A 12,895-nucleotide genomic window follows, 5' to 3' on the forward strand; every position below is an offset into this window, starting at 1 on the left:
AAATTGTTTTGGAAAATAATAAGCTTAATATGCTAAAATATATAGTTTAAATTTTAATTTTGGGATTTTGTTTGTTTTTTTGGAAAGCAGATTGCTTATCAGTTTTAGGTTACAAGACTTTAGATTCTTACATATAATTTTAGTTAATTCTATTAAATTTTGTTGTTATTTCTTTATACGAATAATACATTAATGTATTTCTCAAATGTCAACCTAATCAAGTTACTTTCAACTTACTGATATTCTGTATTACATTGGTTTTGTTAGATGAATTAAATTTTGTCTGCTGCTTAATTATTTAAATCTCCTTAGCTATTGTGTTATTTAAGGTGTTCAACAGTCCTTTAAAAATGAAACTATTATTTTCTTCACAGCTACTTATTACCGTGGCATTCAATCAACCTGTTAAGCTTTATTCAATGAAATTTCAAGGGCCGGATAATGGTGAGTAATGGGCAGCTTTTCTTTAAACTAACTTTCTGCTCTGTAGACCTGCTAGCACATATTTAAAACTTTTCTTTTTTTCTTTTCTTTTTTTTAAATTGAGGTATAGTTGATGTATACTCCTATGTAAGTTTTAAGTGTACAACATAATGATTCACAATTTTTAAGGGTTATTCCATTTATAGTAATTCTAAAATATTGGCTGTATTCCCTGTGTTGTACAGTATATCCTTGTAGCTTATTCATTTTATACATAGAAGTTTGTACCTCTTAATCTCTTACCCCTATCTTGCTCCTCCCTCCTCCCCTCTTCCACACTGGTAACCACTAGTTTGTTTTCTTTATCTGTGAGTCTGCTTCTTTTTTGTTATATTCCCAAGTTTGTTGTAGTTTTCAGATCCACATATAAGTAAGTGATATATACAGCATTTGTCTTTCTCTGTCTGACCTATTTCACTTAGCATAATACCCTCCAGGTCCATCCATGTTGTTGCAAATGGCAATATTTCATTCTTTTTTATGGTTGAGTAGGATTCCATTGTATATATATTTACTACATCTTCTTTATCCATTCTGTTGATGGACACTTAGGTTAAAACTTTTTATTAAATAGAGGTAAAGATTTCTTGTTTTGGGAAGGAGTGAAATTGTTTTTACAACAAAGCAGTGGGCAAATAATGTGAGATTATTGGACCGAAAGTAATAAAAAAGGAAACGTTTACCCTTTTTCCAAAGTTTTTTATTTTAGAATTTAAGTTCCCTTTTAATCTGAAAACGAGGTAGCCCTTTCTTCCAACTAAAGATTCTAGGTTTGAGGTAGCTGTTTTTCAGGATCAGAACTGGGAGAATTATTTCACATTCCTCCTGTTATAGGTGATAAGACAGGCTCCGGATCTTCCTATTTGTGCTCTAATTATAGTTTCATCTTCTTTATACATATTATGATGCTGTAAACATGATTGTACAGACTTGGCATTTTTCTTTTCATTAAATAAAGAATTGTGCTATTCACCCTCCCACCCCCTTTTTTCTGTTTCTTACTGAAGTGTTTTTTGCTGGTTGGGGCGGGCAGGGGTGGGGGCATGGAGTGGGCAGTGGGGACTAGGATTCTGGTTTTTTAGTTGGTTGGGAGAAGCAGTACGCTTATCAGGTAGCATTCCCTTATCATTTGCTATTCTAAATTTTCGTGTATTAATGACTTTTCACTAATAAAATTGTTTCTTTATTCTGAGAATACAAAGTATTTATAAAAGCAAATGCTATAGAAATGAGTATTTAAGCAGTGTGACTATCTTAAGATTCCTTAATCAGTCACAAAACACTGGTCTGAAGTTAAAAGGACTAAGACACTCTATCAATATGATTTTACCACTGAGCACATCCTAATCCCTAAGGTGAATTTTGGTAGTTTGTGTAATTAATTTCCTTCTGGCTAAATGTTGTCACTGATAGTGCTTTCCTCCTAAATAACAAAATGTACCAACTGATGGCAACTGCAAGACCCATGTCAATGTTATTTCTTTTATGAAACTTTCTGTCAGCCTGCATGTGCTGTCAGACCCCACTGCCACCTTCCCTGTACCTCCTCACTGAGAGTTGTGCGTGTATCATAGTATGTCTTTTATAGTTGAGGGCAAGAACTCTGTGTATATGTTATGCATGTACATATATATGTATGTGTTTTCATCTAGTATTCCTAGTACTTAGTATAGTTTTAGCAGGCCAAGAATATACCAGTAATATGTTTGGCATTAGCATTTAATTTTATTCTACCATTTTATAGGTCAGGGTCCTAAGTATGTAAAAATTTTTATCAATCTACCCCGGTCTATGGATTTTGAAGAGGCAGAAAGAAGTGAGCCAACTCAAGCTCTGGAACTAACAGAGGATGATATTAAAGAAGATGGTATTGTCCCACTTCGTTATGTAAAGTTTCAGAATGTTAACAGTGTAACTGTAAGTAATATTTCATTCAGATATATTTAACGGGTTGTGGGTGACAGTTCATGCCATCTTTAGTATCCTAGCTGATTCCAAGTGATCCTTAAAAGTAATAATTGTCCACTTGGTTTGAAATGCATAAACATGTCTAATGAGCTAACTGAATTTTCTTCTTTCTAATTCATCTGTGTGCCCTAAAGAGGAAAGACGGATTGATTTTTTTTAAATTTGTGGATTTGTCAGTTTACATATATATATATTACGTATACATCTTTGGCAACTTTTGTTAAAAGTTTATTCTAGAACATTTATACTTAAATAGAAGATATTTGTGCTTCCTTCATACCTGGTGATGAGTGATGATACGTTTGTAAAAGTCCAATTTACTTTTCTAGAATATAGAGTTTTTAATAGTGTAGTGGCCGCGATCTCAGTAAAAATGGCTTTTAAAAGATAGTTTTATATTATCTTAATTTACATTAAGAAAGCAGCAGCTTTTTAGCAGTTATTAATTGCTTTTGTGAATTTTAGTATTAAAACCCAACACATGCTCCTAAACCACCTGTCCACCCTAGCCTGTTCCTTCAGAGGAGGGGGTAGGAGGGTTATAAAAGAATAGTAGAATACCTAGAAAAAGGAGTGGGAACCAGCAGAGTCACTTGAGAACAAGGCATGCCAAGCTAATGTGATTTCTTTGTGTTAGTGGATTCTGGTTTTTGTAAATTAGAATGCCATAGCATGTGTTCATTTTACGAGGTTTTCAGAAAGTAGAATTTCACAGAATATACTTGTGGTATATGATGGTAAGATGGTGGTAAGATGAAAGATTATATAAAGTTGAGTTTTCAGTAGTTGAAATATTTTACCCAGATGAAATTACAGAAAATGGTTATACCATACTGGAACACTGGTTATGAAATATTTTTTTGACTTTACTCATATTTGTAACATTCAATTAATAACCCCTGTTACTTTATTTAGTGATGGGAGGAAGGCATTTGTTTATTGGAAAAGCCCTTTAAACCCAGAGATCCTAATATAATCTCCTCTATCTTTGAGAATCATTGAACATAGTTATCTTGTGATAGGTTCACAGTCTTCACTGTGTCCTATCAAAATCAAAATTTTAGTCAGTGACTTAAATCCCGACAGAGAAAGCATGCCTGTCACTTTTTTTGGTGATAAAATTGAAATTGAAATGACAGCTTTGATCAGGAAGTCTAATCAGAATAAGTAGATGGATTTTAAAAGCAGTAAATGTAAACTGTTGTGCTTAGATTAAAAAAGCATTGCAAATAAATAGATAGTTTAATAGTCCACTTATAGACTTAGAGTTTTTAATTGAATAGCTCAGTTTGAGATGAATCTGTGGTTTCCTGTAAAAACAACAAAAACTGATTGCTTAGTGCCATCTGAGAATGAAAAAAGTATGTTGCTGAATTCAAGAGAGGCAATAATCTTAAGTAGACAGCATGTAGAGTATTATTTTTTTTAATAGAGCAAATTTTAAAAATTCAGTATATTGAAAAAGGATCTATGAGTAAAGTTTCTGTCTCCTAACATGCTGAGGGGAGTTTTTAAATAGAAAGGGTAAAGAGCCAAGCTTGAAAAAACATGTAAGCCACAGTATAGTTTTAGGACCCTATTTCCAGTACTATTTTTTTCTTTTAAAATTGTAGGAAATAGAATGAATGAAGGATTATCAGAAAGAATATAACTGCAGAGATTTTCCTCAGTGAAAAATTATAATTTTAGTAAAGTTTCAGTAACACTCTGCCCATTGTAATCATGAATTTCATACCCTTTCAACATTCTTTGTAAATAATTTAACTATGACCCTCCTACACCATCACACTAAATCATCAAGAACTTGTGTATGTGAGTGTCTTGCCATGACATCCCTGGAGAAGGTAAGAATAGCTGGGCAAACAATAGAATTAATAATGCTATAGGAGTACTAGTCTAAATGTAATTTGGTTTAATCCTTACAAAGAATGGAAGGTATTTTTATTAATAACCTAAGGAAATTGATTAAATTTAAAGCATGTTTATAAAAGAAGGAGTATAATCATTAATGTAAAAATTCTTTCCTTTTTTGGTGTGTGTGTGTGTGTGTGTGTGTGTGTGTGTGTGTGTGTGTGTGTGTGTGTGTGTGTGTGTGTGTGTGTGTGTGTGTGTGTGTGTGTGTGTGTGTGTAGATATTTGTTCAGTCCAATCAGGGTGAAGAAGAAACAACAAGAATTTCATATTTTACTTTTATTGGGACTCCAGTCCAGGCAACAAATATGAATGACTTCAAACGAGTAAGTTTGTTTAAATGATAGCTAGGAGAAATAAAAATAACAATTTTAAGGAAATAATTTTAAAGCTGTCAAAATCATATGTCATGAAATTTTATAAGGTTAAACAGAACAGTAGGTTCTTCTAATCACATTTTTAGATTTCTTACTAAACGAAATCTCTAATAAAAATAAGTCCTACTGTTATAGTGTCTATTAATGAATGGCATCCAAATAAGAGGGGTAAAAATTATTGTTTGGTTACAGAAAGTAGTTAGGAATAATGAAAAATAGTAGTAGTAAGTTAAATCATTATTAATGAATTTTTAAGAACTTTGCTTGCTTATATTAAGATTTTGATTATCATTGTTTCTGATGAAAACATATTTAAAATGACAATTTTAATCAAAAAGAATGGACTCAGTTTTACTACACTGAGATGCTTTCAAACCATGTCTTCGTGCTGAAAGAACACATTTCAGCAAATAACTATTCAGTGAACAGGCATATATGTATGTATTCAGTGAATTTTTTTGTTTTTTGTTTTTGAGGACATAGTCCCAAAGTTTGTGAAAGAATTTATAAGTTCTATGGGACCTTTAGGAAAGAGAACATTTTTTTCATTCTTGGAACTACTTCTAATTGGTAACAGTTCATTTAGGATGACTCTTAAAATATACAACCACAGATCATAGATGTATTTATCAGTACAGAACCCGGTTGCTGTACACAGACTAAATGTGCAGCAGCACCGGAGATGTAGGTTTTACTTGTGTTTCTGATGGCTGCATCTGGCGGGCAGTCTAGAACTTGGGGTGATTATAAGAGAGGAAGAGTTTCCCTAGCACTGTCAATGCCTGGAGGAAGAGGCACCTGGCTTAAAACTTACAGCCCTGTTTGGGGAATTGGAGCCATGGAACACCCTGAAAGCGTATTCTTTTTGATGGCACTGCAGATATAATTTTAATCCAATAACAGAAAAATTCATAAAATTTCATAACAGTGGATGAGCTTATAAAATTGTACGCTGTTTTTGCAAAATTGATAACCTTGACAATAGATATTTTAATGTCATTTTCCAACTGCTATCTTTCTGTCTCACAGCATAGTTAACTTTTGGGAGGTTTAGAAACAGTTATTAGATCTGTCATGTCAAATGTTTGACATGCACATAATGACAGGTCAGAAGAAGCAGAGATTAAACATCTACGTTTTTATGATACGAAATATGCTGCACTGGGAAACTGTGAGCAACAGAGTCGTTTTGGCCACCTGCTTTGCTACTTTGCTTGTTTGAATTAAATGCCATTGGATTTGGCTTTAACCGTGCCTTGCATAGTTTCTTTTTAGCTCAGTTCTTTCCTAAGATCTATTATTCTAAATCCTATTATTTTCTCATACCATTAATTCGGCTCTGGTTTCCTGCTTCTCACCTCAGCTTATGCTACTTGATTTCCATTTTTCCTTTAGGTAACCCCTACTCTATCTTGTCCATCTTCTTACCAGCCTGCCATTCAGTTATAGTTTTTCCAATGTGCATTAATAATTGTCCATCTAAGGATGTCTCCACCTCTTTGTTTTTAACATCCCACCTCACATCCCTTCTAGCCTATTTTCTCTCTTTTTTGACTATCAAACTACCTTTTTTGGACTGTCTTCAGGATAGCAAAGGTATTTTTCTTTTCTTGTCTGAGAGTATTTGTGTTTGTTTTAAAATGCTATTTACCTTATTGAAAATTATGGAAGAACAATAGTTCTCAAAACTTTTTGGTCCCAGGACCCCTTCACAGTACTAAAGATTATTGAGGACCAATATTTATCTAATATTTACCATTTTAGAAGTTAAAACTGAGAAATTTAAAAAATATTTATTTACAAATAAAATCACTGTTAACACAAGTAATATTTTAAAATATATATATTTCAAAACAGAAACTAATTTTGTGAGAAGAAGAGCATTGTTTTTACACTTTGACCAATTTGTTTATAGTCTAGCTTAATAGAATCCTCTCATTCTCATATCTGCTTCTGCATTCAGTCAGTTTTGCTATAGTAAGTCATGTAACCTCTGGAAAACTTCATTGTACATTTGTGAGACAATGAGAGTTAGTTAAAGAGGCAAGTAACAATTTAGCATTATTATGAAAATAGTTTTGACCTTGAAGACTCCATGAAAGGGTCTCAGGGATGCCCAGCCTGGACCACACTGAGAACTGCTGTGAAAATAATGTAATGCTATAATGGACTCCCTTCTTCGTGTTCTGGACTTCTTAATCCATTGCTTTTAATGTTTGATAAATTTTAATTGGTTGAATGACTTTCTTATATATATTAATATTACATTTTCTTTCAGTAGTTTCCAAATGAGTTTTGTTCTCGTGTCATTCATTGAACTCTAGGGTTATTCTTCAAGAGTAAGCTAATATTTCAGTTTTCTTCATGTTGTGCTAAGTCAACAACTTCAGTGTAGGAAAACTGCAATTAAAAAGCTAGCTTATGTTTAACTGAAATTGGCCTTGTGTAGAGTCACTTAATTAAAAACTATCAGTGAGCTTGGTGTTTCTAGTAAAGGAAATACACGATACATGGTATGGTACTTGTTGTCCCTGTGGTACTATGCTAGGTATAGTCATAAGCTCTGCCAGTAACGAGTTTATATTGTTAAAGGGTAATGCACAAACATTTGGAATGCTAATCAAAGTTAATCAAAGCTTTAGTTCACGGCTCTCTTCCTCTACAGAGTATTCTCATCCTTTCCCAGCCTGGTGATATTTCCTTCTTCCCAAGAATGGCTGGGAAAATATCAGAATGTTTTGTGGAGGAAAAGGGCCTAGAACTAAGCTGTGGGAGTAGAAATGGATAGAGGAAAAGATAGCAGTGGGCACTCTAGGTAGAATGGAAAACAGGAACCTTGGGCATGGAAGTGGGAAGGTGCAGGTCCTTCATTCGAGGATGGGTCAAGTATGGCACTTCTTTCCCTTATTTAGTCAGTCTGAATTTTAAAGGAATTGTACATAGTAATTGGTATTTAAAATTTCAGTATAGATTGGGCATGTATTTTATCAGCACAGAGAGGAAAGTTTTGATACCTCTGTGTAGTGAAGAGAGCTGTGTAAAATGATTTTAATGGATGATAAAATAGAATTTGGTAGCATTTTCAGTTTACATTTTTATGTTGTATGAGTTGTTTCCAGATAATTTTAGTTTTCAGAATGTCATTGATCTTCTCCTTATGTCACTAAGGTGACAGAGCTAAGGTAATGCTGGTGAATCTTGGATGTGGCTAGAAATCTGAGACCACCTTGCATGCTGTTACAGCTTTAGAAGGTTATACTTTTCAGATTTTGGAGACTAGAACATACCTTCCACTGGTCTGTTTTTGCCTCATAAGAAGCATTATGCCCAGATTATAATATATACTTAGGCTTTCTGTTGTAAATGGATTCTTTGTGTTGTAGCATGAAAAAAGCTTGCCATTTTAATTGGAAGTAGATGTTTTCTTTGCTAAAATATGCTCTTTACATGGATTGCTTTATTTGAACACAAAAATAATATAAGTATACAAAACTGAGCAAAAATGAAGGGGCTTCTGCTTCTTAGGGAATGAGGTGCATTTGAAAGGCAGAGCAGATTTTCTATGACTAATAAAAATAGACTTTTCTTAACTGGCCATTCACTGTATCAGCTATTTTTGTAACATTTTTGTCTGTTTATTTTTCAGCTTTTTTAATCCAACTCAAATGAACTAAAACCAGAAGATTTTTAAAAATGAAGTAATATAAAGACTGACCTTATCTCACTCTACTCCCCTCCTTGCTTCTCTGCACCTGTCTGCTCTCACCCTTCTCATGTTCTCACCATTGTTGGGGCAAGATTTCTACAGCTTCTATCATCTGGATCAGCCTTCTTGTTACCTAAATTTCCTCAACTGTCTCTTCTTCAGATCTCATTCTAGTCATGTTTCTCAGTTGGCCTTTTATTTGTTTTGGTTTTTGTTCTGGGCTTGCAACTAGGTGCTTTAATTTCATTACCATACCAGGTTGCTCACCCAACTTTTTGTTACTTATTTTAATTTACTTTCTCCTGTCTCATTTAGTTTTGTGCTACATTTTGAGAAATAATTTTGCAATAAAACTTACATTGTTGTAAATGTTTTTAGATTTAACTAGTTAATGTTTTAATCTGATCTGAAGTTTAAATTTTATTTTTTAGGAACTGTAGAATCATTTTGGAAATCAAATACGAGCAGTTTCATCAAGTTCTTTTATATCAGTACTAGTGTAATATATTGATTAGGCTGAATTTGAGAGACGTGGGTTTTATTTTCTCATTGGAACTGTAGCCCCAAAATCTTTTTGCTGATTAATTGTGGGCATGTCCTGTGCTTTGCCAACACAAGTGAGATCAAGGCCAGTTGAAAGACTTATGGACTGGATGTTAGGCTGGGTTAAAATATTAACATAGAAGATCAATGGACTCTTTACTGAATAAATATTTTTGACATCTAATTTTGATGTACCAAAATTTTTGTTTGTCTGAGGTGTAATATAAAGACTTAAAAATGAATAAAAGAGCTTTACTTTTGGGGTGAGAAACTCCATATTGGAATGCTGAATTTCTTCTTTTTTACAGAGAATACACATTGGCAAGTTGAGAGTTATCAACCTGTGAAACAGTATGCAGATTCATGTCTTCTACTGTGTCACATCTGTTAAAATTTAGATTTTTAATATTAGTTGTTTTTGTTTTCTTTTGCTTAATCCAATAGCTCTGTGTTTTGTGTGTTCCCAAGGGATATAATGATCAATAATGCTTTCAGTGTTTATCTGCTTAAATCCATTTGTGGTACAGATAGTGCCCCCTCCCCTTCTTTCTTAGGAAAGCTCCCCCCAGCTCTTAAAATCTAAATTTCTTAACTCTCATCCACGTACTCTTTTATGAGACTACCTTTTGTATCTTTTTGGCATCTTGGGCTTTTTAACACATGGTTTCCTTGGATCAGAGAGGAGTTATTTTAAAGTAGTAAAAGTGATTTTCCTCAAGATGGGGAAAACAGCATTTCTAGCATCACGTGATTAGGAATTCAGTGGAAAGGGTTTTTATAATCTTTTCCCATGAATGACATTGACCCAGCCATGTTCTATTTTAGACCAGACTTGTACTGAAGACCTGTGTGAGTTTTACTTGATTCAGATACTACCGTTGGGACCAGAATCAATTTAAAATATGAAAATTATATTTACAGACATACATAGAAATTTTTTTGTATACAAATATATGTTCAATAGCTTGCAAGTAGATTTCCTTAGAGGAATTTCTGCCATGAGAATACATTGTTATAAACTTTAGATTTAAAGTAAATTGTTTGATTAGAATGTAGTTTTAGAGCCTTCCTCCCCACAGAGGATTTGTTTTCTAGAACTATTGGTAGAAACCAAATTTATTCTTTATATTTTTAATCTGCTACATTTATAGCAACTAGAACATTTTTTAAACCCTTCAGTAGAGAATTTTTCTAATCATTGCCTGAAACAAGGTTTATTCTTTATCATTTCAGTAGTACATTGTAGCAATCAGGGTTTTTTAAAAATAGAAACTAGGCCAAATTAGTCATTTTTAATCTGTTTTCATTGCATGTCTGCATATTGATAGAAAAGTCTAGAAACCTGTCATCCTGGGCATGAAGACATAAGTTTAGCATACTCTTTTAATTGTACATTATTTTATGATCGGCAGGCATTTGATATCTCATTGCCTAAAAATAGTATGCCAAATATGTTTCACTCATGTAGCATCATCTTTTTATTAACTTCTCTAAACTGTCAACCTTGTTTTGAAAAATTGCATTACTTTTTCTTAAAACAGTGTGGGAAACCAAAAATAGCCTGCATGTGTTTTATTTTTAATTTCTAGAGTCTGGGAAGGGAGGGAGGGTCACAGTGTGCTTCAACAATGAAGATAATACTGCATGCCAAAATATTGCAAAGATAAAAATTAATACCAGCTTTTAAAAATGATTACAATTTGTAATATTATTTTTAAAATAACTCATATTTCTAAATCAATAAGAAGTACATATAAAGTTATTTTTGTTCTTCCTAGGTAGTTGGCAAAAAAGGAGAAAGCCACTAAGGTACAAAAGACACTGGAAGACCATATTGCAGTCAGATCTACAGCTCCTGGATAATTGCTTGATTCTCACCAGAGACTTTCAATATTTCATTCATTGCCATTACCAATAAATCATTGCTTTTGTTCAGATGGTATCACTAGTGTTTCTCTTGTAATCTTAATACATGCAATTGTAAATAAAAGTAACTACTTTTGCCAAGCTTAATTTTTGTTGTTCTAAATAAGTATTTTCCCTTTCCATTTATTTGAAAATTGGCCATCTTCTGATTTTAGCAGAGACATAGGTGTCTGGTAGCATACTGATCAAAAGACAGTTTCTCTCCTTAGAGGAGCAGAACTGTTTTAGGGAATTAAGGAGTGTATGTGTGCTCATGTGCACACACACAGGAAGTGATTTTGATAAGTGGACTTGGAATAGCTAACCATGTTCCAATGAGTAACTAACTCATATGTTTGTTAAACAGCATTTGGGTATCTGGGCTATAGAAATTACTCAAATTATAAACTACCAGAATTAAATAAGTTTAATGAGATTTAACTGTTCTCACCTAAAACTATTAGTTAATGGGACCACAGATTTTAAACCCTATTGGATAAACTTTTAAAATTTGAGTTATTTTCTTTACTAGTAGAGGTATGTTGAAATCTGACAGTAGGGAAAAATATAGTACTATGAATTCATGAAGCAACAGGAATTGATCTCTTTTAATCAAGCGTTTAATATTTTAACTACCAAAAGATACAGTGTAAATATACAGAGAACATGTTAAGGTTGAAAATGAATTAGCCACATATATATGTTTAAAAGGTCTTTCACAAAAGGCTGGCAAGACAAAGCATCTGTTCCTTATTTTTTAAATCTTAAACTGTAATCTAGAAAATATTAATAAATTTAATTTTTTAATTTTTCTATTTTTAAAATTAAATTTTTAAATTTCTCAGTATTTTAAAAATTCAGTGTTTAAAAAGAGTACGTAAGACTTAAAATTTTGATTCAGTTGATAATAAATTTGAGGACCTATTTGTCTAGGACTTGGTCAAGATACTGATTTGCCTTTGAGTCACCAGTGTATTTATCCATGTGTCTGAAAAAAATTATGCACAAGTTTTTGTGGTAAAATAGTCACTTTCTGAAACCCCAATGTCATTAAATAATGTTTCGTTTCTTTGTATGGAAGCACATTAACTGGTCTGTGGTGATGTCTGTTTCACGGTTATGTTGCCTTGGGTCAAGGGGAAGCAGAAGGGCAAGAAATAAAATAAAAGTTTATAACACTTCTTAATATAGACCATCTCAGATTAATCACGTCTGAAATTGAGTAAGATTAATATCAAAAGTTTTGTTTTACACTTTTGTACACTTAACAACCTTTTTGGGTAATTGTTCAAGTGCCTCATCTTAAGTATTGGTGACCTCATCCTATTTATACTTGACAATTTGAAAACCCAGTGAAAATAACTTCATATCTGTAAAGGACTGGGCATCAGATTTATATTGTTTATGTGACTTTCTATAACTCGCTTGCAATATACAAACATTTCATAATTATTCAAATTGTAAGTAGTGAGAAATGAATGTTTATAGGTAACTGTAACATGTTTCACTATGGGAAGTTTTACAAATAAACATGCATAGTTAACATTATTTAAGTTACAAAGCTGAAATGCTGATGTTTTCTCCTAAAACTGTGTGTGTGTATATACACACACACACATATATACATATTTATATGTAACACTGAATTTTCCAGATGAATAGGAAGAGCATTTAAAAAATATAACCTTAGTTATTGTAATGGTAGCCATCCATTACATAGTATTTTCTAGAAAACAGATATTAGGTTTATTGTTTGTTTTGTCAGACATAGCAAAAACCGAACAAAAGCACAAATACCCCACAAAACTTTTCTCTTGATTTGACTTATATTTTACATCAGGATGCATTATCTGGTGTGAAACAATAATGAAATAGCCTACCTATAATAGAAACAAAAATATTTCAGTACAGAGTCTTTGTCAGCATAAGGCTGAGGGCAAAGAGTAGCACGCAGGCTACAATACTCTTATGCCCACGGAAGACATTTATGCTCCATTTTGGT

At 32.8% G+C, this 12,895-nt stretch overlaps 1 protein-coding gene across 4 annotated transcripts in view; it reads left to right on the plus strand.

Annotated features, from left to right (window-relative positions):
* TXNL1 (thioredoxin like 1) overlaps positions 1–12,079 on the plus strand; it is a 35,185-nt gene extending 23,106 nt beyond the window's left edge. Inside the window, exons 5-9 of one of the 4 annotated variants that reach the window (XM_060120947.1) lie at positions 375–444; positions 2,228–2,400; positions 4,584–4,688; positions 9,297–9,339; positions 10,767–12,079. In XM_060120947.1, the coding sequence (XP_059976930.1) occupies positions 375–444; positions 2,228–2,400; positions 4,584–4,688; positions 9,297–9,335 (387 nt within the window). In that variant the 3' untranslated portion in view covers positions 9,336–9,339; positions 10,767–12,079. The other 3 variants (XM_060120949.1, XM_060120950.1, XM_060120948.1) reach the window with 3 other exon arrangements.
* Positions 12,080–12,895: the final 816 nt, after the last annotated feature.

The sequence above is a fragment of the Lagenorhynchus albirostris genome, chromosome 14 (assembly GCF_949774975.1).
Source record: "Lagenorhynchus albirostris chromosome 14, mLagAlb1.1, whole genome shotgun sequence".
Classification (NCBI taxonomy): domain Eukaryota; kingdom Metazoa; phylum Chordata; class Mammalia; order Artiodactyla; family Delphinidae; genus Lagenorhynchus; species Lagenorhynchus albirostris.